The sequence below is a fragment of the Peromyscus eremicus genome, chromosome 1 (assembly GCF_949786415.1).
Source record: "Peromyscus eremicus chromosome 1, PerEre_H2_v1, whole genome shotgun sequence".
Taxonomy (NCBI): Eukaryota; Metazoa; Chordata; class Mammalia; order Rodentia; family Cricetidae; genus Peromyscus; species Peromyscus eremicus.
Window position 1 is genome coordinate 49,696,811 of NC_081416.1, and position 26,900 is coordinate 49,723,710.

Sequence of the window (26,900 nt, forward strand, 5' to 3'; positions counted from 1 at the left end):
GACTCCTCTTGGATATCTTGTTGCGTTGTGTCATGAGGATCCTGCAGTTTTGGATCTGCAGGTCTGGCCCCTTCACATGCTCCAGCAGTTCATTGTTGAGGTGGATGTTGGGGTGGGCTAACTCATAGCCCTGGTTCTGTACCTGGGTGTTAGCTGGGCTGGTCAGCCTGCCAGCTTTCCCTCATTGTCACCACCAGGGTTGGCTCTCCAGCACTGCCCTGGCTAGCTCACCCACTGCAGCAAGGAGCGGGTCCAGTTTTCCTGATCTCATGCCTTTGGACCAGCTCACCTGCACCTATATGGCCAGGACCAGCTCTACTGTTTTGCCCAGGTGAGGTATAGGGCACGTTCTCCTGAGTGTTGCAGTTGGTGAGGTGCAGGGCCAGCTCTCCAGCCTACAGTCGATGGCAAGAGGAGGGTGGGGATGAGTGAGCAGGGAGGGCATCTTTCTCTCACTCCTGCTTTCCCACTCATGCCTATTGGGGGGGGGTTGGGTCAGATCTCTTGCTCTCACACCCTCAGAGCCTGGTCACCTGCACCCTGCCGACAGTGTCAGCTCTACTGTGTTGCCCAGGCAAAGTGCACGGCCTGCTCTCCAGAGTGCTGCAGCTGGTAAGGGGCAGGATCAGCTTTCCCACTCTCATGACCTCAGAGCCAGCTCTCCCACCCATCACAGGCAGTGAGGGGAAGGAGATGCAGGAGGGCATCTCTCCTTGCCCACTCCACCATATGGTAGATGAGGGGTGGGACCAGATCACCTGTGCCCCTCCCCCTAACATGGTCAGCACTGTTGTGCTGCCCAGGCAAAGTGCAAGGATCACTGTCCTGAGTGCTGCAGCCAGTGAGGAGCAGGGTCAGCTCTCCACTCTCGTGACCCCCAGGACCAGCTTCCTGCCTACAGTAGGTGGCAAGGGGTGAGGGGGAGTCATATTTTTTTAATTGAAAATTTTTTTCACACAATATATTTTGATCACGATTTCCCTCCCCCAACTCCTCTCCATCCTTCCTACCTCCCCACCTCCCCAACTCCATGCCATTTCTTTCTTTCTCTTTTTAGAAAACAACCAGGCAAACAACAAACAGACCAGAATTTTAAAAAAGGAAAAAAGAAAAAAACACAAGAAATATACACACACACACACCCGTAAAAACACAAAATTAGAAACCATAATATACAAGCAAAAGACCAGGAAGACAAAAATGTTTAAACAAAGCAATGAGACACAAAGTCTACAAAAAATACCATATATCATTGAGTGTGTTTTGTATTGGCAGTCTACTGCCAGACATGGGGCCTATCCATAAGTGTGGTTAATATACCCAGTGAATAGAGTCATTTAAATTCAGACCTCTTAGCTATGTGTCCAACAATTGTTCTGTTAGTTTATAACAATGGCCCCACCAATGAAAAACTATTATGTGAAGGAGAGACTGACTTTCTTGTGCTGGGGATGTAGCTCAGTTGATAGAATGCTTGCCTAGCATGCCTGAAGTCCTGGGTTTAAGCCACAGACTGGCATAAACAGGGATTAGTAGCATGTGTCTATAATCCTAGCACTGGGGAGTTGGGTGCAGAAGGATCAGAAATCTAAGGTCATGTTTGGTTACACAGAATGTTTGAGATCAAATGAGGTACATGAGTTCCTGTGTAAGGAAAAAAAAAGCAAGAGTAATGTATAAAGAAGCACACTGGCACTGGAAATCACGCTTGACAAATAAAGACAGCAATGATAAAATTGTGTGTGAGTGTAAAGGTGTGTGCAGGTTGGGAGACAACCTTGATCGTCATTCCTAAGGAGCTGTCCATGTTGCTTTTTGAGACAGGCTCTTTCACTGACCTGGAGCTCACCAAGTAGGTAAGTCTGGCTGGCCAGTGGACCCAAGGATCTGCCTGTCTCTACCACACAGTGACAGTATATGTCACTGTACTTGATTTAAAAAAAAAAAAAAGTGGTTCAGAGGATTGAACCCAAGTTCTTCTTACATTTGTGTAGCAAGCACTTTTCTCTTTCTTCCTTTCTTCCTTCCTTCCTTCCTTTCTTTCTTTCTTTCTTTCTTTCTTTCTTTCTTTCTTTCTTTCTTTCTTTCTTTCTTTCTTTCTTTCTTTCCCTTCCTTCCTTCCTTCCTTCCTTCCTTCCTTCCTTCCTTCCTTTCTTTCTTTACTGACTGAGAGATATTTCATAAGATCTGATTTTTTTTAAGTGTCTGGATACAGGCAAGAATAATGGTGGACATTATAGGGAAGAAAACGTTTGTTTTGTATGATAACTTTTTAACAGTACCATCCAGTCATTGAAGGTGCTACCTTGGGAGCATACAGAAAAATTGAGCAAATTAAAATGACCAATGACCGCCACCACCAACCAAAAGCTGTCCCATGCTATGTGTCCTATGGTGGCCTTGTCTAATGCACTCTTCTGACTATAGAATGGTCGGTGCTTTTCATCGTCTTACAGTTATTGTCCAACTGTGTAAATTAGAGACAATGGGTAGTAACGAAAGTGCTCCTCTCCATGGAGAGGAAAAGAACTTTGTCTGCAGGAGAAGCGCAGGCTCTCCCACCTCCCCAAAGCTAGTTTTGCACAGGCTCTCCTACCCTCGCCCCTAAGCCAGTTTTGCACTGAGTAACCTATTCATTACCAGCATTCCTGCTGTTTGTCTGTGGATCTGACAAACTCCTTACTGGTTGCTTTATTAGTAAGCTAAAAAATTGAAATATATTCATTTTATATTTTCATGAGAGTCACAATTTTACCCTGTTAAAATCAATTATGTTTTTAAAAATAATTTTTTGAGACTTTAAAAAAATGTTACTTGTATGAGTGTTTTTTGCCTACATCTATCTGTACACCACGTGTGCAGTGCCTGTAGAGGCCAGAAGAGGGCGTTGCATCCCGTAGAACTGGAGTTACAGGCTGTTGAGAGTCATGCGGATGCTGGGAATTGAATCCAGATCCTCCAGTCAGTGCTCTTAACCGCTGAGCCATCTCTGCAGTCTGAAAGCAATTACGTCTTAGCAGGAATCCTTGGTAAACTCTTCAAAATGAATCCTTATTCCTTCCTCACCGCTACACTTCTGCCCAGACTTCAGATGTCTACACTTTAAGAGTGTTTCAGTGTAATCCCTCTTACTGGAGAGGTTGAAACAGGAGAATGGCAAGTTCAAAGCTTGCCTGGCCAATTTAGGGAGATTCTGTTTGAAAGTAAAACAAAAGAGCCAGTGCTAGAGAATGAGCTCAGAGGTGGAATGTTTAGCAAGTGTACGCCAGCCTTAGGGTTTACGACCACCAGGGGGCGTGGAGGTCTTCGCAGTCCGCGTGTGGCACTGTGGCTGGAGGTGAGAAAAGGGATCAGAGCTGAGAACCACAGGGCTGGCTCATACAGCCCAAGCCCTGCCTTGCTTGACGACCTTTATGGCAGCGGAGGAAGTCAGTAGGAGAGAGTGCACATCGCAGTGGGCAAAGTCCGGTTGGAATTAAGAAAATATCTAGGACCTTTAAAACGGAACGCAAAGCGCAAGATCCTTTCCAAACTTGAGACCTAAGTCTTCGCTGGCTCCATTTGTTGACCACCACCCCGCTTGAAATGCCATTTGTTACCCACAACCAAATAGGGAGGACACGGGGGTAGGGGCACGGTTGAAGAGGGAAGGACAGTGAGAGGAACCACATTTTTCCAAAAATTCTTCAAATGCCGAGGCTCTTTAACAGCTAGGGGATGTGTGGGGCTTAACTTTTCCAAGCCAAACGTCTTTATCCTACAACCCTGCCCTGTAGTTACAAGTCAGTGGCTTCTTTCCTCACACAGGCTTCGCAGCAAACTGCTAAGTGGTTTCTGATTTATGGCTACGGAAACGGAATCCTCTAGAGGAACAGGATTTTCCTAACAGTTATTCCAATTGGAATAGGAAAAAAAGTGACCAATCGCCTACACGTCTCCGAGAGGCACCGTGGCCACCAGCTGCATAACCCCCCAAATTCCTCGCCGCAGCCGAATCCACTGCGTCTCTTCTCCAGTTATGTTCTCTGGAACAGGTCTCTAAGAACCGCGTAGTTCTGTACGTCGTAGATTCCTTCTTTGAGGCGGAATATCTCTTGGGCATCATCAGAACATTACCCCCAACCCCCAATCAAAGGGAGCAGGAACCAGCTTGTCTTTAACAGGACGAGTCCGCGGAGGGCAGTACGGAAAATATGGAGTCGAAGCCAGGCAGATCTCTTTTTCTCTGCCCTGCGGGGCTGGGGACCCCCGAAGGCTTCTGCTTCTTGGGATGCCGGGACGCACCGGGTGGCGCTGGAGCGCGTGCGCGGGCCCTTTAAGCAGGAGCGCGGGGCGCGGCCCAGGTACGGGGCGGGTCGAGGGGCGGGCGGGCGCTGAGCCGGCGCTCGTCCGGGAGCCGGATTTGGAGCGCGGCGCCGGCGGGGGCCGGAGGGGGCGGCGCGGCGGACCTCGGTGGCCTCGGACGCTCCTCCTCGTGAGCGGCCGCCGCCCGCCTCCGCCTGCGCTAGCAGCTCCCTCGCCCCGGCCGGCACCCGCTGCCGCTGCAGGCAGCTCACCTGGGACGCGCTCACCTGGGACGCGGTGCTCGCCGCCGCCGCCCGCACTTGGGCCAGGATGAAGGACCGGCTGGAGCAGCTGAAGGCCGTGAGTGTGCAGAACCTGGGGATCTGGCGGGCCGGGGGCTGCCGGGATCAGCCGCCGGGAGGAGTGGTGTGGGAGAGGGGCTTCCCTTAGCTCCCCTAACCCAGGCCGCCCCGGTGCTCTGCGAGCTAGGCCTCACTCCTTAAGCCCCCGCCTCATCCCGCTGAGCTCTGTACCCTCCCCTGCAGGGTCATGTGCTTGGTGATTCATCACCTAGCAGCGATTTCCCTGAACGCCCGCCCGTAACCCTCTCATCCCTGTTCCCCCCACAAGCTGGACGGGGTTCCTCAGAGCTGGACCCACCCCGGTACTTGAAATCAGTGGAGCTTATGGTGAGGTCAGGAGACTCAACCTCACCAGCTGCCTTCTGCCGCCTGGCATTATGCCCCAAATCGGCTTCCTCTTCTCTTCCTTATTTCCCTCCTGGGGCGCCGGCAGGGCTTCCCCATCCCCGGAGTTCCGGGTGACCTCTGGAGCTGTGAGCTTGTCAGGTGCTGGGATGGGCTCTCCTCCTACCATCCGGTGGTCTCTATTTTTCCTTGCATCCCCCGAGACAGCTGTGGTCGTGTCTGCCGCACAGAAGATGAAAAGCTTAGGTCACTTACTCTTTTGAGCCCATTTCCTTGTCTGTCAAGTGAGAATCACCCTCCCTTATAGGTCTGTTATGAAGACGGAATGACATAATGCGACTTGATATAGGGAAGTGCTGAAGTATGAAACTTTGAGATATAGATTCGTTTAATAAGTCATTAAGTACGTTCTACGGGGCAAGGCTAGTGTGAAACTTTGGGGACCCACCCAGTGGTGATACAGGCTGCCCCTTAATGGAATATAAAGCCCAGCCTTGGATACTCACAGGCGAATCCATCTACCTGCCAGCCTAGACGTGCATCAGTTTAGGGCTCAGTCAAGACCTAGTGAAGGTCTCACTGAATCCTCCCAGGTGATTACTGAGCTCCTTAGAGTTGGGAAGTATTAGCGCTGAGGCTTTGTCCTGCCTGGCCCCCGCTGCTTACTGGTTACCCTTTAAACTCCAAGCTTAAGTTTTGTTATCTGTAAAATGAGTAGCTGTGCAAGCTAAAAGCAAGTGAGCCTGTAGAAGAGCCCTGTGTATGGCACATAGGACTTAATACATAGTAAGTGTTATGCTCATAACTTTTTTTAAAAAATAGAAATGTTGGTGGCCAGTGGTTGGTATTGTAATTGTTTTACTTTCTCCTCCCTTACTAGGGTGAGATCTTCCCAATGCGTTCACATGCTCTGGGTACTGGGCTGCAGTGTAGGCTTAGGAGAAGCCAGAGAAGGAAGGGGCAGTTGCTTACTTAGTGGGAGTGAGCCTCTGCCCCCAATTTGCTCTTTTACATTTGAGCCTCAGGGCATCCTGTTAACTAAAGTGCAAAATTTACTTGTCTCTGTTTTAGAGGTGGGGAAGCTGGAGCTCACTCTGGGGGTAGGGAGGATGCCCCCTCTCAAAGAGCTCAAAGCTGAACAGCAGTCAGAGGCAGCTCCCTTCCTTTAGTTAGGGAATCTGCTTCTGGACTAAGGTACTCCCTGGCTCTTTTCAACAGGGTAGTCTTAAGGGAGCTTTGAGTTCCAAGAATCGGGCATTTTCCAGGGAACGGGAGCAAACCCCTGTGCCTTTGAGTCCTTCAGGGTCAACCTCTGTAAAACAGGGCTAATGACTAATGATGCGTTTCTTCCCTTCACTCTTTGGAATGTAGTGAAAGTGATGCTATGTGGTGGTGCTGTTATTATGGTAGTGTTCTGAAACCACAGGGAGGCTGCTGTCCTGTTTTGGAGGCCTGCCATGCACAGAGGACTGGGCTGAGGTTCAAAGACTTCTCTAATTGAGGCCCTGACACCGAACAGCTGGGATCCTTTTGCAGCTTCACCCTGTGCTGCTGCCACCCTTCTGCTGCTTCTTGATTGTGTTTATTTACTCATCAGCAATTTCATACACGTATACGACGTATCTTGATCACATTGGACCCAAATCCTCCCTCCTCTATTCTCCAATAACTTCCAATAATACTCCCCCTTTTGTACCTTCATGTCTTCTTTTTTCTTTTATTTTCTTCTTAAAATTTTTTTTTATAAAGCCGACTGAGTCCAGTAAAGGGTTGCCTGCATGCAAATGAGTATGGGGCCATCTACCAGAGCCTGGGCAGCCTACCAGGTCCAGAAGGAAGAAAAGAGATTCCCGCTTTCCTACAAGCCATCAGCTGCCAATAGCTCCTCCCCTGGTGGTGGAGCCTCATGAACCCACCCCCGTTGGTAGGTGATGGAATGTTGACTGACTAGATTTTGTGCGGGCCATCACAACTTCTGTCTATGGGTTCCTGAGTGCTACAGTCCTGTCATGTCCAGAAGACAGCATCTCATCGCAGTTCTCTCCAGCCTGGCTCTTACATCTTTTCTGCTTCCCCTTCCACTCTATCCCATGAGTCTGGATGGTGGTGATATGAAATGTCCCAGCTAGGGCTGAGTGCCCAGCTGTCACTCACTCCCAGCATCGACTAGTTAGGAGTCTCTGCATTGACTGCTGCCCACTGCACCAAGGAGCATCTCTGATCAAGATTGGGAGCAGCACTAATCTATGGGCATAAACACAAATATTTAGAAGGCGCTCTGACGGCGTGGTCATTATCAAAGCGTCAAAAGGAGGTACTCTCACCTCTGAGCTTCTCGATGCTTCCTTTGTAAAACAAAAATTGGTTGGTCTCAGAAGATGCTTCTGCCCTTATTAATGGTTTCCGTGAAGAATGTTAAACTTTCTGTGCATTATCAACCATTTTGTGGTGTATCATCCCTTTCTTCCTGCCCCTTATCCCAGGAACCTCCTTTTTGGCAACAAGATAGGGCCTGGTCTCTCTCTGATTCCTGTTATCTACAAAAAACATTTGCTAACCTGAATGCAATACATTTCCCATTGAGCAGCCTGTGCAATGTCTTTCTAAACCCCAGGGGGGAGAGGGTGACAGCTGCCTTCAGAAAGCGGGGGCTGTGTCATGTGCTTGAGACTAGTTTGGCCGTGAGTAGATAGGAGGGAAAGATGTGGGGTTGATGGGTAGAAATCAGAAATCTTTAAGAAAGTAAGTTAAAAAAAACCAAAAATAAAAACCAACTAAACAAAAAAACCAAAACGTAATTAGCAGCCAGGTGTGGTGGCGCATGCCTTTAATCCCAGCACTCGGGAGGCAGAGGTAGGAGGATCTCTGTGAGTTTGAGGCCAACCTGATCTACAAAGTGAGTTCCAGGGCAGCCAGGGCTGTTACACAGAGAAGCCCTGTCTCAGAAAAAAAAGAAATGCAATTGGTTGCTTAAGAATTGGGCAGGCCAGCTGAACAGGTACTGAGTCCTCTAGCATGAGAGGCAAGCAGGAAGACTGTTGAGGTGTTGAGTGCTGTAGGACTTTGAGCGTCTCTTGAGGGAGGGAAGAAGTGTGAGATTGAAGACCTCCATGAACCCCGAGAGTGTGTGGTTTTGTGAAATGCTTTTTGTCTTACTGTTCTGGAGTCCCCAAGGATTGAGGCACCAGAGTCACACCTGTCAAGGTGATCACCAGTCTTTCCCCCAGGGGCACTGGACAGGTGAAAAGAGATAATCTGTGACAATCAGTGATGGTTATCTACTATAGTACATGTGAGCTGTCCATAATTAGCTCCCTGGGAGCAATGTCCTCCCTAAACCTAAGCGTCTAAGGCTGTAGTCACGGGACCTGGCTTACCTTATCTCCCGACTGCTCCTCCTCAGGGGCTCCCATCAGCGTTTTCTTGTTGATCTAGAAGTTTGCTGGGAACGTGCCGTGACTACACTCAGCCCTTCTGTTCTTCTCACGCGCTTTTTACTAGCTGAACTTTGAATCTGCTGGACAATTCCTGGCCCAGAAACCTCTTGTGTGCTCCTGTTTATATTCAGTAAACATTTACTAAGTGCCTATTGTGTGCCAGGCCCTACAGTCGATGCTGGGATGTAGTATCGAGCAACATTTGTTTCTGGCACTTAGGAAGTTCACAGTTGGGTAGAGAGAACAGAGGACTAGACGGTGTGATGTGTAATTCTTGTGACAGAAGCAACAGTAGGAAGACCCTGCTGACTGGCCTCTGGGAGACAGGAGATGAGTCTGGGGGTGCTATTCCCAGCAGTAGTTTTTCAATAGAGGCCCCTCTTCAAATCTAATGTAGTCTCTTCAAATAGAATTTATTTGGAAGAAGGTGTGGATCCTAGATTTTCTCTGTCTTTGGTGAGTGCTTCATATATAAAGCATTAAGAACATAAAAACATGCATGCCAACACCAAAAGAGGTGTGTGGTATGGTGTGTGTGTGTGTGTGTGTGTGTGTGTGTGTGTGTGTGTGTGTGTGTGTGTGTATGTATGTGTGTTTACAGTATATCCTGGCCAGCATAATCAGGACTTTCAGCATCGTATTTAGCTTGTATCCTGCTGCATAAGAGGTTTGGCAGAATTATTGTACAAAGTCTTTAACCTTAAAGAGTAATTGGTCAAGGAGGGAAAACAAATGATGTATTTCATGGAAGAGAAACAAAGTAAAACCTCATAATGAAAACTGAGTAGCCAGTGATGTTTAGAATCAAGGTCAAGACTTTGGCTTCCCCCTAGAGACCTACAAACAAAACTAAATGACTTGGATATATGGGACCATTTAAGACCAGAACTATTAGGGGACAGTAATGAATCAGCCACTCTACAGCATAGGCTTAACCTTTCACTCTGCCTGTCTTGGTCTTGCTGCTACCTAAAGGCCTGCCCATGTCCTTCCCCACCAGAAGTTCCGGATCTCTGTGGGAGCAGAGTTCCTTAGGGTAATGTGCGGTAATCCTGTCAGAAATAAGGGGCTATACTTCTGCTTTAAAGTTGAGTTTAGTCAGTAGGTGAGTGTTTGCCTATCCCTGCTCTGTGCCTTGGATCATAATAAATCTTAGCATACCAACTTGCCTTTCGTTGAGATTCTGTCTTTCTTTAGTAATAGGATTTCTGACCAGTCTGGATTCCCTCCTCACCTCCTCCCTGTACCAGGGAGGATTCATTTCCTGCAAGGGCTGTTTTTCTGTGAGTAGACAGGAGCAGAGATGAGAGTGATAGGGATTGAGTAGGGATTATAGACCCATCAGCTGGAGGCCAGAGAGAAAATGCTTGGATGAGAGAAGGGGATTAATTTTATTTTTATTCCTGTGAGCTTGGGGGGAGGTTAGGGGACTGGCAGGAGCGTGTCCATACTGTCCTCTCTCCCTCCCAGTGCTTCCTCCCTACCGCTGTTATTCCTGCCCTGCTCCCCAGCTTCATTCTTTACAGGATTCGTTCGTTCGTTCGTTCGTTCGTTCGTTCGTTTGTTCGTCCCTAACTGCAGCCCAGAGTACTCTGTCCAGTCCAGCCACTTGCATTAATTAGCTCTATGTTGTTTTGAAACTAAGTAGGTTAGTGTTTTTTAAAATACTTATTACCACGGAGTAGGTTTGAAACCACCGTCCACTAACTTCATTGTCTTTTTTTTTTTTTTTTTAAAGACAAGGTCTTACAATATAGTCCTGTCTGTCCTGGAACTCACTGTGTAGACCAAGCTGGTCTTGAACTCAAAGAGACCTGCCTGCCTTTGCCTTCTAACAGCTGGTATTAAAGTTGTGAGCCACTGTGCCCAGCTTCACTAGTTTCTTCATGAATTACTCTTTGTATTCTGTATCTTCTGTTTAAGACTTGTTGTCCTGTGAACTACAGCAAGCATCACTTATTGAGCGGATTATTATTGGGCAGGGTTTTGGTTTGATGCCCGGCACGCCTTCTCTCCAGTCCTCTCAATTCTATAAGGTGAGGTGGTGATGTATGCCATTTCTCCTTTCCAGGTGAAGGATGTGAGGCTTAGATTTGATTGAGATCCACCCTCAGCTGGGAAGTGGTGGGATCAAGAATGAGCACGTTTGTTTTGCCTCTTTGAATTATTTTCCACACTGTATCAGACCACCTCCCACTGCACTGTGTACCCTCTCCCCCACAAGCAATAGGAGATGGTAAAAGGCCCCTGGGGCCCCAGTCCCCAGCATTCTGCATGGTAGTCACATGTTAAACCTTCTCTGCCTGCTTGGCTCTTATACATCCCTTACACATTTTAAATATTATTCATTTCTTCTTATTTAATGGATAAACAATACATTCATTATTATGATTGACATTTCTTGCTCTACTCCCTGTGGTTGGTGAAACTTTACCTGGTTGGAGTAGAACATTGACTCAGGGAATCCATGACTTTGCTAATGAAGCCAAAAGTCACTGGTTCATCCCCAGGGTAGATGAATTCCAAGGCTCTTCCCTTTACCAAAACTCCAGGTCAGGATGTCATGGAGGCTGTATTTGATCAGAAAGACAATGACGGATATGTGGATACCTAAGTGAAAACGTAGCTACCTCATTTTTCCCCTGGTAAAATCCCTCTCATCCCCTAAGGCTAGTCTCTGGTGTTATCACATGGGAAAGCTTCCCAGGTTAAGTACATAACTGTGCCTTCCCTGACTCCCACAGATTCTTTATTTTGTTGATACAAACATAGCCATATGTTGTGAGTATTGCAGTTTCAGGAGCTTCCAGTCCTGTCAGGTCTGGGCCCTGGAAGAAAGCAGACCACACACACATCATTTATTTCTTTCCCAGTTGAAGTGTAAAAAGCTGAATACTAAACCATTCAGTAAGTTACGCTGTTGATGGATTTACCTCCACGCAGGTTTTGTAGTCCCAGATAAACCTTGTCTTTAGCCTCCTCTGTGTATGGCCCCACTTCAGTTTTCTCCCACCACTGTCTTTCCTGTTAGGTCACCCTGCTTTGTGGCCTTTGGCTGTTTCTATGGCAACATTTCCCAGTGTGTGTGTTTGGAGACAGAGTGAAGTTCAGCTCCCACCTAAAGAGATTAGTAGAGCGTGTACTGTCTGGGTATGCCAGCTGTCTGGGTTAGTGCAGCTTGGTATGGCATGAGGTTTGTTTAGCTCTTTAAATAATTTCTTTTTTAGAAAATACTTTCAGATTTATCAAAGATAGTACAGAGAGATCCTTTCTTCTCATCCAGTTTCACCATTGTTAACATCTCATTTTTCAATGTACATTCATCAAAGAGAGAAAGTGATACTGGTACCAGATTCCTCACTGAACACCAGGCTTTATCTGGGTGTTTTTGTTATCCCACTAAAATCCCTTTTCTGTTCTAGGATTTAAGCCAGGACACCACATTGTGTCTACTTCTCATGCTTCCTTAGCTTCCTCTGTCTCCAGACAGTTTCTTCGTCTTTCCTGGTTTTTCATGACTTTGTTGGCATGGCATCCGCTTTGCAGTGCTTTGGAAATGCATGTCCCTGGGCCAGGGCTACATGTTGCAGCTGGAGTGGGGATGGGGCTAGGGAATCTCTCCAAGGTGGTTGAGAACAGGCTCCCCTAGCTCAGGCACACACTGTTGGCAGGGTAGCTGGCTGGCATCTTTCGCCACTAGTACCTGGAAAATCGGTGCAGGGATTAAATGCCGCGATAAATAGAAAGTGCATACCTTGGAAATGCCTTCTTCTCCAGTGTTCAGTCAGTGCTACCTGCTGTAGCTGTGATTTGAGTATTGTAGAAGGATCATGCTGGGAAAGAGGTTAGGGATAGGCTGAAAGGAAGGATCCAGCAGAGAGCCGAGGAGGGAATAAGACATTGTCAGCTCTTTGCTCCTCTCTGTATCCTTGAAAGATATTCAGGGGCCAGGACTGGAGGGAGAGGAGGAGGAGAAAGTCAGGGATAGGAGACTGGGACAGGGGCTGAAAGCTAAAGGGAAGCTCAGCTCAGAAGGAGGAAGAAGAAAGTATTTTGTGAGTTTTTTCTCCTGGCTTCAAGGATGAGAGTGAATGCAGGGGGTGGTGTTCTCACTCAGACTGGTCTTGCTGGAAATTTCCTCTGAGTAAATCCACTCAGTTTTCACAGGGTTTTCAAAATGTTGCTCTGCATACAGTCTCCTATAAGTTTCTGTCTCTGAAAGGCTTTCTATGTTCGGGTGAGGTTGGGCACCCTGTCTTCTGTGTATAGTTTCTCGTTACGATTGCTGTCCCCTTCCTCATAGTATTGGAGTCACCTATTTGCCCAGCTGTCTCCCAATTTAGCTGGAGAGAACTTGGAGCCAGGGATGCTGAGTTTGCCCTGTGAGTCTCCAACACTTGGACTATTGGCAAACGTTAGATGTTCTTCCTGTTGGATGAATGCAGGAACACATAAGCCCTTAGGGGAGAAGGAGAGTATTTTGGGTGTGGTGGTTGGTTATGAAACTTGGAGATCCTCCTCCAAGGTAACGTAGTAGTAAAGCTTAGATCATATCAAAGAGAAGTCCAGAATGACCATTGTTCCGTATTAGCCTTTCTAACTACTTGCAGCTGTAACATCTACCCATAAGGCCTCCCTTCACCTCCTTCCTCCTTCTCTCATGAGAATGTTCACTGTTCTACTCTGGATCTAGCTTAGGTCTTGAGACCCAAAACCAGGTAGGCAGTAACTCAGCAAGTGGGGATGGGATTTCAGTGTTTGTTTTCACAAGCTGAATGGAAGGTATTTTGAAACATATATAGAAGATGAAGAAATATTGACCCTATACTAAGACATAAGAAAACGTTCAATTCCACAAGATATGAGTCAGTGATAGTCTTAGAATAATGATACAGTAACAGTTTCCCAGTTTTCCCATGTTGGAATTTCCATAAGTTCTTTCAAAATAACACAATAAAAACCAAAATAGAAAGGACAAAGTATTGAATGAATGAAAATAAGAACAGTGAATTTGTGAGAGTGTGGCTGGAGCACAAATCAGAGGTTTTTTTTTTTTTTTTTTTTAAATCATATAGCAGAAAGACGAAAGGCTTAAATGAAATAAATTCTGATTGTGTGAGTTTCCCTCCTCATCCGTCGTCTCTGAGAACTGGCATTGGAGTCACATGCAATGTGTGCCCCGTGTTGCTCTAAATGTTTTGTATGTAATGGCTGCTTTGATCCTCACAAGAATATTGTGAGTGGAGTGTCCTGGTCATGTTACACTGAGGAAACTGAGGCAGAGGGAAGTAACCTGTTCAGGAGGGTAGCTCATAGCTGTGAAGGGCCATGCTGGGTCTTCACCACGGAAGTCAGACGTACCTGTGTGTCTCCATATTCATGAACAGAGGTAGGAATACATGCAGGATATCTCTTTCATTTGAGGGTATAGGTTCATCCAGCTTAGACTTATGGATGTTGTAGCATCCTCTAAAATAAATGAAGATGTGTCACTGAGACTGTAGAGAGGCACTTTCAGGCATTACAGCGGGTACAGGCTGAGGCTCCCATAGCTCTGCTAGCATAGAGTCCTGTTTAGCCATTTAATGGCTAAATTGCTTTGGATGAATTAATTAACCTAATTAGCAGTTACCACATCTGTAAGTGAGGAAAGTAATATTGTCCCTCAGAGGGTTGATGTGTGACTTAAATAACATTTGAAGTCATGGAAGTGCCTGTGACAATAGACATACATATTATCTGCTGTCATGGTTGTGACAAAGTAGGAGGCGTCCTCGGGGACTTTGGCTCTTGACATCTGGCTTGCTGGTCTTGACCTAATCTGATAATGACTTTATTCCTCAGTGTCACCTCCTTTCAGGTAGGGCCAATGTTTTGCCTTCAATTGCTCAGCTAGAACAAGATGCTGAAAGGAAAAGCAGGAGGCTTACCTAGGGTGTCATTATCTGCCGATTTCCTCTTTATTCATATGATAAGAGTGTTGCAGAAGATGAAATTCAGTGAAAAGAGGAAGTGTTCTCTCAGGGACGGTTTTGCTGATAAAGAACATTGTCCTTGGGAGAACTGGGCATTGGAAAAGGCTCATCTGACTTTTCATTGGAGGAACAGAGAGCACTGGATACCCACTGAGAGCCCACATACTCACTTAGAATTTCTGGCTCCTTAAATCAAAGAAAAGGGACAGGGTATAGGTGGAGTTTTCCTGTCCTAACTGCCTGTTCCCAAATAACTGGTAGCTGCTTCCCAAATAACTGACACGGAGACTTAATATAAATTATAAATATTCGGCCAATAGCTCAGGCTTTTTACTGAGTTAGAGTAAGGCTAACTCTTACATTTGAATTAACCCACATTTCTTATCTATGCTTTGCCAGATGGGTTGGTACCTTTCTCAGTGTGACATGTCCATCTCTCTTCTTTGGTCTCCTTGCAATTCTCCTGACTCTGCCCTTCTTCATCCCAGCATCCTCAGTTTGATTGTCCCACCTATAATTCCTGCCTGGCTACCGGCCAATCAGCTTTTTATTAAATCTTCACAGTGTACAAAAGGATTATTCCACAGCAATAGAGTACTCAGATTGGACCACTGTATGCATGTGTGTGTCTATGTGTCTGGGGCCCCGTGAATAGTGAGTGGTATCTGTCTTTGGGAGTCCACAGACCCTGGTCCTAGAGGAGACAACCTTAGAGGAGTGGCCAGCTGGGGTAAGAAAAAGAAGATGTAATCGTCCCTCTGAATCAAACGGGTCAGGAGAAAACTGAGTTTATAATGAAGAGTCTGTGTCTGGAGTAAAGAACTATTTCAATCAGGGGAAAAGACAGAAAGATCTGTGTTCTTCTGTGCTGGTCAGGAGGGCTCCTTCCCACAAGCCACAGTCCTTTACTAGCCCTCTAAGGGGGATATGGTGACCAGATGTCTCCTCTCCTCTATTGATTCATCTCCCTTCCTCCTTCTTAGCTGCTGTCTACTTTAGTGGTTTTCTGCCTCCCTCCCTCCCTTACTCTCTCCCAAGTCCCAGTGAAGGAAAAGCTCGGACACACCGAAGAGGGAGGTGGGGCCCTGGAGCCTACCTTCTGGGCTCCCCTTCCTTGACTATGCTGGGTGGTTTCTGAGGCACATTTGAGGTATCCTGGGGGTTCCCCCCAGACCACAGTGGAGAGCCCAGCTTCTTACTTGGTGAGAAAAACCAATGTTTAACAAAGACATGTATTGTGGCCAAGGCCTATAGCTCCAAAGTACAGGGTACTTTCTGCATGCCTGGGCTGCCAATTTCATGTTCCAAGCTGCTGCTGGCGGTAGCCTTTGAGCAGGGAGCACTGGAGTAAGAAAGGTTTAGGGCAGAGGCCCAATGCCCAAGCTGTGGCTTCTGCAACCAGTAGCTGTAAGACCTTGACTAACTTAACTTCAGACCTCCAGTTTCTTAGCTACAGCATGTAGATGGGATTTGTTGACATGATGTGCAAAAAATAGGGTGTTATGGCCAAGTACCTAGTAGTGGCTATAGGGGGCAATGTATATTTATTTATTATATGAGCTGATGAAGAGCCACCTGTGGTCAGACAGACAGGATGGTAGAGAAGGCCTCTGAGGAAAAGGCAATCCCAAGAATTACAGGTTAAGTTGCTTGAGGTTGCATTCTGGGCTCCTCAACACTCGCTAGTCTGTGCAGAAGGAGTCAGCCTTTACCGTTGTCTTTGACATTTGGAGTACATTGTAGTCTTGAGAAGGAGCTAAAGCCTTGGGTAGCTTGCTGTTGCCTGAGTCGTTGGTGGAATCTTTCATCTCCTCACAGGAGAGGCATCAGGAGGAAGTGGGTGGCCGGGCTGTGGTTCTCCTGCACATTTTTTTTCCCTCCCTGTGGCTGAACTTTCAGCTACTGTAACATCCTCATTACCACATGTCTTGATTCTTTGATGTTGATGCTGATATTCTCTTGGTTAAGCTCAGTCATGTGAGCTGAGGATAAAGGGCAGAGTGTGTTTTCCTTGCCCCCACCCCAGCGGGGGACAGACTCTGAGGAACCTGGATCTACCACAGCCACCTGTATCAGAAGGAAAGGAGCCCCGCCCGCTTCCTGGGATACTTTGTAGAGAAGCCAGAGGGTGATTCTGGGCCCAGTGATGTCAGGTGACACATGACCATGGCCTTGTCCTTGCGTTTTCTGATGTGGGTTAAATTTTGTTGTTACTTTATGTATTGAGAAGCTATACATGGGAAGAACTCAGCCTGAGAAGATGGACATCCAGAATCCAGAGTAATTTCATTAGGGTCAGGCACCCTTAAGGTTGCATTCAGCTCCCAAAGTCCTATTTTACCTTAAAGACCCTTAGACTCACAATAAGGCTGGTGAGAAGTAGTGTTCATTTACAGTGCTTCATTGAGCTCATATATATGTATCTTAGTTAGGGTTTCTATTGCTGTGAAGAGACACCGTGACCACAGCAACTCTTATAAAGGAAAACATTTAATTGGGGTGGCTTACAGTTTCAGAGATTTAGTCCATTATCATCATGGCGGGATGTGGCTGCATGCAGGCAGACATGGTGCTGAGAGTCCTACATCTTGATCTGCAGGCAGCCGAAGCCACTGCCACACTGAGCAGTATATATGAGACCTCAAAGCCTGCTTGCACAGTGACACACTTCCTCCAACAAGGCCACACCTACTCCAACAAGGCCATACCTCCTAATAGTGCCGTTCCCTATGGGCCAAGCATTCAAACACATGAGTCTATGGGGACCATACCTATTCAAACCACCACCACACACACACACACACACACACACACACACACACACACACACACACACACGGGCTACATGAAGGACCATGGTACCAGTAGAAAGCCCAGGAACAGAAGTAAGCATGACATGTTGGATCAGGTTGGTGGGGACAGAAAGTGCTTGGTGCTGATCAGGGAGACTGACTCTAAGACAGGAATAGTCATCTTTTAAAGGGTTTTAAAGAACAGGCCTTTGATTTTGTCCTGGAGGTGATACTTCATATATTGGGAGTTGGGGAGGTAATTGGATTGGAAAAGAGATCAAGTGGTTGGGGAAACTTGCAATGGTACAGAGCCTGCTACTCAAGCAAGGCCCTGTGACATATTTTCTGCTTTATAGATGAAGAAGTGGAGGCCCAGAGATGTTAAGCCGTGTATTTGGGTTCAGTGACTGGTGTATGTTGTCCCAGCAGATCTGTCTTACAGATGCAGCCTTTAGGAATGGGGAGGGATGGTCTCCTTCTCCTCACAGGTTCTGTTTTTCTATGCCTTCATCTAATGCCAGGTGATGGGGAAATTGACACCTGGCAGGTGCTTGTGATGGGGGAGCTCGGTATTGTGCTAAAAGATCTCCATATGTGATTTTTTCAATTCTCATACAAGTAATAAAGTGTGTGGTGTTAGTACCAACAATGGTTTAAAAAAAAATTAGGGAGGTGTGGTGCTTGAGTGTGGGTTCATAGCTAGAATGGTAACAGGTGTTGGACTGAGTTTGTAGGTTACCAAGGGCTATTTTTTCTTTTCCTAGTCCACTCTCTCACTAAAGGTGGACCAGGCCACTTGTCTCAAGCCTGCTCAAAGCCAAGAGCCATTCTGGGCATTTGGCCGCCCTTGTATACTATCTAGTCTTAGAAACTCATATTATGATAACCACTAAGTGTCCGTTTCTCATATTCCAGTCCACAGTTGTTCCCAGCTTCTGGAAACTTCCCTTGATCCATTCATGAGGTAGCTTCTTCTTACGTCATTAGCATGTGTGACAGTTTGGACACTGAATTGACATCATGTGATTGTATCTGTGTGTATATGTGTATCAGATACATACTTGAGGTCTTTTCCCAAGTGGAGCTGATAGACCACCTCTTAGGAAAGAACATTCTCAGGGCTGGAGAGATGGCTCAGCAGTTAAGATCATGTGTTGTTCTTACAGAGGATCCTTGTTCCGTTCTGAGCACCCTTATAGTGGCTCACAGCTATCTGTAATTCCAATACCAGTAGATACAACATTGTCTACTATTGTCCATGGGCACTGTATACAGGTGTTAAACAGGCATGCATGCAGACAAAGCACCCATACACATGAATAGATTAATAAACAAATCCTTTAAAAAAGGATGCTCTTGATAAAAGCTTACTAACTTCCTAGAGGAAGAATGGCTTTGTATTTTCTAGGAAATAGTGCAGGTGTGTCTTCCTTGGAGACAAGATCCTGTGGAGGCCTCTGAGAGGCTTGGATGTTGAGGGATGTTGAGTAATAGAACATTTGGTCTCAAACATTGGAAACTGATGTGTGAATTGAGGTTGCAGGCTAGTGTGAATGCATTCAGCTAGAAGTAATTCAATTTCTGTTAAATACTTGGGAAACATGAAATAAATTATTGACAAATGTCCTAGTCACTGTTCTATTGCTGTGAAGAGACATCATGACCAAGTCAACTCTTATAAAATAAAGCATTTTATTGGACCTTGCTTACAGTTTCAGAGGTCAGTCCATTATCATCATGGCAGGGAGTGTGGTGGCATGCAGGCAGACATGGTGCTGGAGAAGTAACTGAGAGTTCTACGTCCTGATCTGTAGGCAGAGAGAGAGAGAGAGAGAGAGAGAGAGAGAGAGAGAGAGAGAGAGACAGAGAGAGAGACAGAGAGAGAGAGACAGAGAGAGAGAGACAGAGACAGAGAGAGACAGAGAGGCAGAGAGAGGGGAAGACAGACAGAGACAGACAGACAGACGCACAGAGAGAGAGAGAGAGAGAGAGAGAGAGAGAGAGAGAGAGAGAGAAAGAGAGAGAGAAAGAGAAAGAGAGAGGAGACTGGGCCTGGCATAGGCCTTTGAAACCCCAAAGCCTACCTCCAGTGACACATTTCCTCCAACTAGGCCACACCCAATCCTTCTAATCCTTTCAAACAGTGCCACTCCCCGGTGTCTAAGCATTCAAATACATGAGCCTCTGGGGGCTATTCTGATTCAAACCACTACAACAGTTATGGTGTTGTACTTTAACTGCAGATGATAAGGTTGATTTTGGCTAAATGAGCAAAAGAACTGTTGAGCAAACTGAAAGAATACAAGGGGAGATCTGTAGAATCTGCCTGCAGCCAATGGAGGTGGGACTCAGGAGAGGAGGGTGCCGCCACTGGTTCACTAGGTTTCATTCCTTTCAGGCTCTTCTCACAACACAGATTCCTTAGGGAGCTTGAGTGATCCCATGGCCTTCCCAAAATCAGGTGGGAAGGGTAAAAGAGCATTCCATGGAATGTACCCTGGGCTGGCAGACAGACACACCGATGAATGTGTTCTAACAGATACACATGGTAACCCAGATCCAGGAGTTTATGGTCACTGGGTACAGATTGATAACAGTAGGCCATGGTGGTTGCTATGGAAGGTCTTTACAGAGTGGTGAGAGCTTAAGGGAGGTTTTGAATTTTGCATGGGAGAGACAGGCATCAGGCTGTCTGAAGGGAAGTCTAAGGATGAAAAAGATTTTGGTAGTTGGACAGATGTGGTTTTTGGTTAGAATCCTTGTGTGGCAGCATGGAAAGAAAGATGTTACATATAAAGGAATGATGTGGCCAGAAATGTAAGGAATCTCAAGAGGCTGATCTCAAGAATGCATTGAGGGACAAGTGTGGGTGTGACTGGATTTTAAAGGCCCTTGTGGGTTCTTTTGGGCCAAGGGATTTTGGTCCCAGGAGGTGAGCTATCATTATATGACCTTAAGTGTCAGGAGGATATAATTAGTTGAGTTTTTTAGGAGATAGTTGTGGAATGAGTAGGAGGACCCTCAGATTCATCATCTCTCTTGAATATAGATAGCTATGAAGTTTGGGATGCTGACTGTCCCAGACTATACAGAAAATGAGATTTCCCAGGTGGTCGCAGATTTCTATGGGAATGTTGTGGATTTGTGGGGGTGGTAACAGGTGATGTGGGGCCTGGCTGTTTTCATTGCTTGTGGAGTTTTGAGCCGTTGAGGGTAAGCCGTTGAAGGGTGTGAAGCAAGTGTAGTGGTTCCCTGCCCCCCTCCACTCTCAACAGCCAGTGTGAGAGTGTGCTTAGAAGTCAGCAGTGCCCTGGATAGCGCTTGTCTGGGAGAGAGCAATCCGGAAGAGTGTAGAAACAGCTCAGGTTTTTGTTGCTGGATGGGAATGGAGTCACTTCCTCTAGACAGCCATTTTGTAATTCTGAGGAGGAAGGAGAATGAGTTTGAGAAGGTTTGCACTCCCTGAGGTTGCTCAGGGGCTGGGGAAGAACTTCCTTTTCCTTATAAACATGAGCTCTTGGATAGGGAACAGCATGGTTTTCTTTGCAATAGGTGGTTTCTAAACACAGGAAGATCTTTGCTCCAGCTGTGAGGATCAGCAGCTCATGCTTTGAAGCAGCGTATTGGAACTTGTGTGAACAGCATGAGTAGGTTAGAATCTGCCTGTTACTAAACCTTACTTAGTTTTAGGTTCCTCAACTAAAGCGAATTACAGAAATGCCACCACCAGTAGCAACAAGATTGGACTGGGTGTGGAGTTCAGTGACAGCACTTTCCTAATGCTTGTGAAGGCCTCGGTTTTGATCCCCAGTATAAAACAAAGCAAAACCAGACAAAGGAACCACAACCAAGGCCCCAGTGTTGAGTATACAGTGTACTCAATCCTGTGCACCTATGTTTATGTTCATTATCTCATTTCTTTCTTTTTTCTTTCTTTCTTTTTTTTTTTTTTTGAGACAGGTTTCTCTTTGTATCCCTGACTATAGTGGAACTTGCTTTGTAGACCAGGCTGGCCTCAAATTCACAGATCTGCCTGCCTCTGCCTCCCCAGCACTGCATTTAAAGGTACCAATGCCCAGGGTATCTCATTTATTTCTTAACTAAGTCTATAAATGTTATTAGTTTTGACAGTTAAGGAACCCCAGGCCCAACAAGCTGAATAGTAACTTGCTTGTCTCTTGTACAAAGTCAGGAAGTGATAGAGCTTGGATTTAATTACAGACAACTCCAGAGTGTGTGTGTGTGTGTGTGTGTGTGTGTGTGTGTGTGTGTGTGTGTGTATGTATGTAGGCATCTATCTGTCTATCTATCTATCTATCTATCTATCTATCTATCTATCTATCTATCTATCTATGTTTAAATACAACTCCATCAATGATAGTGGCTGTTTATCATGTTTTTTATTCTCACTCTGGCATGTTCTGGTCTCTTGCAGAAGCAGCTGACCCAGGAAGATGACACTGACGAGGTTGAGATTGCTATCGACAATACAGCCTTCATGGATGAGTTCTTTTCTGAGGTGGGCAGCCTTCCTGTGTTTTTTTCTGAATATACATGAGGAAATGCAGCTTCCTCAGTAAGAATAAAGAAACCTCAGATCTTTCAATGCTGGCAAAGGAACAGATGGGCAGGCAGAATTGTTCCAGGGAGATTCTGTTTTCACTTCTTGGGAGTATCTAGACTTTACATCTTATTAAGGAAGTCAGCAGTAAGAGGCTGAAGAGATGGCTCAGTGGTTAAGAGCACATGCTGTGCTGCTAGAGAATTGGTTCTCAACCTGTGGATCCCAAACCCAGGCTGAATGACCCTTTCACAGGGGTCGTCTAAGACCAATGGAAAGCACAGAGATTTACATTATGATTCATAAGAGTAGCAAAATCATAAAGTAACAAAGAAAATAATTTTATGGTTGGGGGTTACCACAACACAAGGAACTATATTAAAAGGTCACAGCATTAGGAAGATTATGAACCACTGTTCTTGAGGAACCAGGTTTGATTCCCAGCACCCACATGATGACTCATACCATCTGTAATTCCAATGCCAGGGATCTGATGCCTCCTTTTTGCCCGTGTGGGCACCAAGCATACACATTGTACACATATACATGCAGATAAAATGCTCATGCACATCAAATAAATAAATAGATAAAATGATTTTTAAAAGGTCAGCAGAGGATAATTACATGTAATGGGAGATAGATTTGAAAAGTCTAAGTACATAACAACATTTTAATGATGTCTTTTCTTATTTAAAAGTATATAATTTAAATACATTGCCAACCTTGGGGTCACAGCTGGGAGTGAAAACAAAATTAATACTTCTTTAGGCCTTTGATTTATATTGGTCAACTTTGCTGTTTCTTATATTTTTCCTAATTGTCTTAATTTTACTGGTGACAGAGAAAACAAGATGCTATTATCCCGTGTTTGTAAAGTCATAAGTGCCTACAGATTCATGTATACTTTGAGCAGGAAGGCCTTACAGGGTGGAGTTACAGTAATATGGAGTGGTAGAAGTATCAAGAACAGAAATTCTGACTTTGCTGAGTATACTTAGGTTCAGATGTCAGTCTACTTCTGAGCGGCTATTGATTTTGTGAATGTTCCTTAACCTGCTGAGCCTTGTTTTCCTTATCTGTGAATTGGGATCAGTTATATAATGATTTTCCATAGGGTTGTATTGGTTGGGTCCAATTGTGCTCATAAAATATCCGGAATATTGCCAGGCATGTGTACACTCAGTGAATAGTACTTTAACACCTCCTCCTCCCCAGTCTTACTGTCCCTGAGTTTCTGTATCTACTGTTTTCTGTATTTATTTTTGCATTCTCCAGGAAAGAAACAAAAGACATCATTTTCTTTCTGAGGGGAAATTCAGGGGGCTTCCCACCATCTGGATTGTGGGTGTGGAGAAGTGGTCCTCCAGAGTTTCCCTGAATGGAGTGGAACAGAGCTTGGCAGTTCATGCCTGCTCATCTGCTAGATTAAGAACTAGGTTGAAGAGCTAACTTGAGTGTGTGTTTACTGCCTGGAAAGCTGGCTATAAGCCTCCACAGCTCCAAACCCTGCTTGTGGGTGGGTGTGACCTGTCAGTCAAGGACTCACAGTGGGGTCAAACAACACTTCTCTTGTTCTACTTGAGATCAGTGGAAGACTGCTCTTATTCAGTGGTGGGGGTGGACTTGAGTTGATGTCAGAAGACATTGTCTCTAGTCACTACAGTCTTGCCCTGGAGCCTCACATGTGTTAAAGAATATCTTCTCTAGTACCTGTGTCCTCCCTCTTCTCCTGAACCACAGGAGGCAGTATTCCTTGCAAGGCAGGGGATGGTGGGATTTGGTCCATGAGTAAAGACTAGAATCTGTTTCCCTAGTTAGTAGTGGGTCATGGTCAACTTCTGTTGGAAGGAACACAAGAGAGTAAACACTTCACAGAGAGATAAGATCACCAGGACTGCCATAGAATCTAGCATGATACGTCCTCTGGAGATGATCACATTGCTATGCCAACACAGCCAGGGACTGTTACTAAATGACAGGGCTGGAGTTGGGTGTGGCTGTTTGGTCAATAGGAATGCTCATTCTGGCTGGAGTGTGAGATGTCATAAACCTCTGTGATCAAGTATTTGAGGAATTTCCTTTTTTTGTTTTTTTGGTCAGAAGTATATTTGTTTAAAGATACTGCTTTTTTTTTTTAAAAAAAAAAAATTTAAATTACATTTATTTAGTGTATGTGTGTGTACATGTGCCTCAGCATATGTGTAGGTCAGAGGATGATTTGACTTCAGGAAGTTGGTTCTCTCTGGCCATGTGGGTCTGAGGGATCTAACTTGGGTGATGGAAAGTGTCTTTACTCACTGAGCCATCTTGCTGGCCCTCTCTCAGAAGATAATGCACATTATCTTCCTAAAGGCTCCAAGAAGTCCCATAGTGAAGAACCTGGCTTTGCTAGGCTCTCTCAGTGTTTAGCTCTTCACAGACCTGACATGGAACTTTTATTTGCAAGGTTGAGTAGCTACACATTGGAAAATGTACCATTAGAGCTTTCTTTTGGGGAGTCTACCTTGGTTTGGGCTGCTGTCACAAAGTACATAGTTTGGATGGCCTGTAGATAATAGAAACTTACTTGCTGTGGTTCTTGAGCCTAAAAATTTGTGTTCAGGGTACTAGCAATATTGGATTATGTTAGGGTCCTCCTTCTAGATTGCAGAGTACTTCAGCTTCCTGTGGCTTCACAAAGTGGAAAGAGAGCAAAGACAGCTAATCCCATTCACAAGGGATCCATCTTCATGACCTAGTAACCTACAAAAGCCCACATTTAAATACCTTTACATTAAGAAGCAATGTATGAATTTGTGGAGGCACAACATTCAGTTCATTATAGGTGTACTTAAAAAATGAGATTATTTTGCTGGGGGTATAAAGCATATTTTTCTCTCAGGTGTGTATGTATACATGTACACATTTGTGCACCTCAGGAATATCCACCTCTTTTGAGAAATTGCTTTCATTGGCATAGATCTCACCAGTTAAGCTAAACTGGCTGGCCAGGGATCTATCTGTCTCTGCCTTCCCAGTGCTAGGATTACAGACATGCTTCTATACCTTGGGTTTTTATATGAGTTCTTGGGAATTGAATTGAGCTTCTTAAGTTTACAAGACAAACACTTTGCCAACTGAACCATTTCCCACAGCTGTTGTATGATATTTTGTTTGTGTTCTGACAAATAAAGCTTGTCTGGAGATCAGAGTACAGAGGTAGCTACGAGTTAATCATAGAGGTCAGGCAGTGGTGGCACACACCTTTAATCCCAGCACTTAGCAGGAGGAAGCAGGAAGATCAGGAGTTCAGGGCCACCCTGGGCTACACAGGATTGAACCAGTCTAAAAGAGAAACAGAGCCTGGAGATGGTGGCTCACATCTTTGATCCCAGCACTTGGGAGGCTCACACCTTTAATCCCAGCATTAGGGAGGTGGAGACAGGAATATAAGGCAGGTGGAGACAGGATCTTGGGCCCATTCAGTCTGAGGATTCGTAGAAGTAAGAACTCTCTGGTGGCTGGCTGCTCTGTTTCTCTGATCTTTCAACTTTCACCCTAGATATCTGATTCTGTGTTTTTATTTAATAAGACTTTAGGCTCACATATCACACAGACTCAAGCATGCTTATTTCTTTAAGTAACTTGTATTCATACATTCATTAAACAGACATTTACAGAGTGACCCTTCACGTTTGGCATCATGAACTCTTTCAAGTAGTTTGAGATGACAAACACAGCCCCAGCATTTGAAGCATCTGAATCATGCTTATAGAACAGGCCAAGTTCTCTGGAGCCTGGCTGGAGAGCAGATTTGGGAAGGGGGTGTGTGAATTGAGCAGTAGGAGCTACAGAGGGACTAACCTTGAAGCATAGGGATTTGCTGTTTGGGCTTGAGTTTTGTTAGAGCCTAAGACCTTTCAAAGTGATTATAATTTGGAAATCTAGGCATTAGGTCAAAACCAGCAGGTTAAGAACTTTTTAACTCTTTTGGTAGGGTATTTGTATGAGAGGGAAGTAGGCAAGCTGGTAGATTCTGATTTCTAGGATCTTCCAATAGCGAGGCAGAAAGCCTTGGCTGGTCATTTGGCAATTTGCTTTTGGCCTGTCTCTCCCATTTCCTTTCCTGCACTTTGCCCTTTCTTTCTGGGAACTACATTAAAATGTATATATTATGCAGAGTAGCAGATTGATAGGACATTTATGTATATCTGCTCTGTTGGAAGCCACTTTTCTTACTATGCCCTTACTTTCTACCGTGGTCCCTCGTCTAAGTTCCTAGTAGTGCCTCACCCACTTTCATGTCGTGTGTGTGTGTGTGTGTGTGTGTGTGTGTGTGTGTGTGTGTAAATTCTGTATAAAAAAACATACTTAGTTGACTGAGACTGCTGTAACATGTTTTTTTTTTCCACTAACCTCTAGTTAGCATGATAACCTCTAGTTCCATCAATTTTTCTACAAATGATAGTATTTTATTCTTTGTGGCTCAATAATATTCTGATATGTACATACTTTTAAAATCCATTTATCAGTTGATAGGCTGATTCTCTTTCTTGGTAATTGTGAATATTGCCGCAGTAAACATGGGTGTGAGTTAGCTCTACTGCAGGCTGACATCATTTCCTTCAGGTGTATTTGTAGGGGTGGTGTAGCAGGATCATATACAAGCCCTGCTTTTAGCTTTTTGAGGAACCTCCATACTGGTTTCCATAGAGGCTGTACTAATTACATCACACCAACAGTGTATTTCTTGATCTACCATGTTTGTTCTTTTTATGATTGACATTCTAATTGGGGAAGATTAGTGTTTCAATTAGTTGATTTGAGAATATTGTCTTAGAAAACTTGTTTTTATTGGTCAGTCCAACTCTGAGTTCATACTTTTCATTCATAAAAAGAAGCTGAAAAACTAATATAAGTCATGATAAAACCCTTTAGGGATTGTGAGGCAGAGGCTAATTCTTAAGCAGAATAAGCAAAACGTTTTGCTGTGCCTTTCAACTCATCCAGCAGCAGTCTGCCAAGCCTTTCTCTGTTTTCTGTTGTCTAATTAGATTCCACTGGAGAATTAAGTCCAGGGGAAGAGGCCACTGATGCCTTCAAAATAACTACCACCTGCTGTGGGTTAGTGGTTAAAGCGCTTGCCACATAAGTGTGAAGGCCAC

The 26,900-nt window shown here is 45.3% G+C and overlaps 1 protein-coding gene across 1 annotated transcript in view; it reads left to right on the top strand.

Annotated features, from left to right (window-relative positions):
- The first annotated feature begins 4,537 nt into the window (after positions 1–4,537).
- Positions 4,538–26,900, top strand: part of Stx3 (syntaxin 3) — a 38,869-nt gene continuing 16,506 nt past the window's right edge. The window contains exons 1-2 of the mRNA XM_059260386.1: positions 4,538–4,644; positions 21,631–21,714. Of these exons, the coding sequence (XP_059116369.1) occupies positions 4,615–4,644; positions 21,631–21,714 (114 nt within the window). The 5' untranslated portion in view covers positions 4,538–4,614. The remainder of the gene's footprint in view (positions 4,645–21,630; positions 21,715–26,900) is intronic.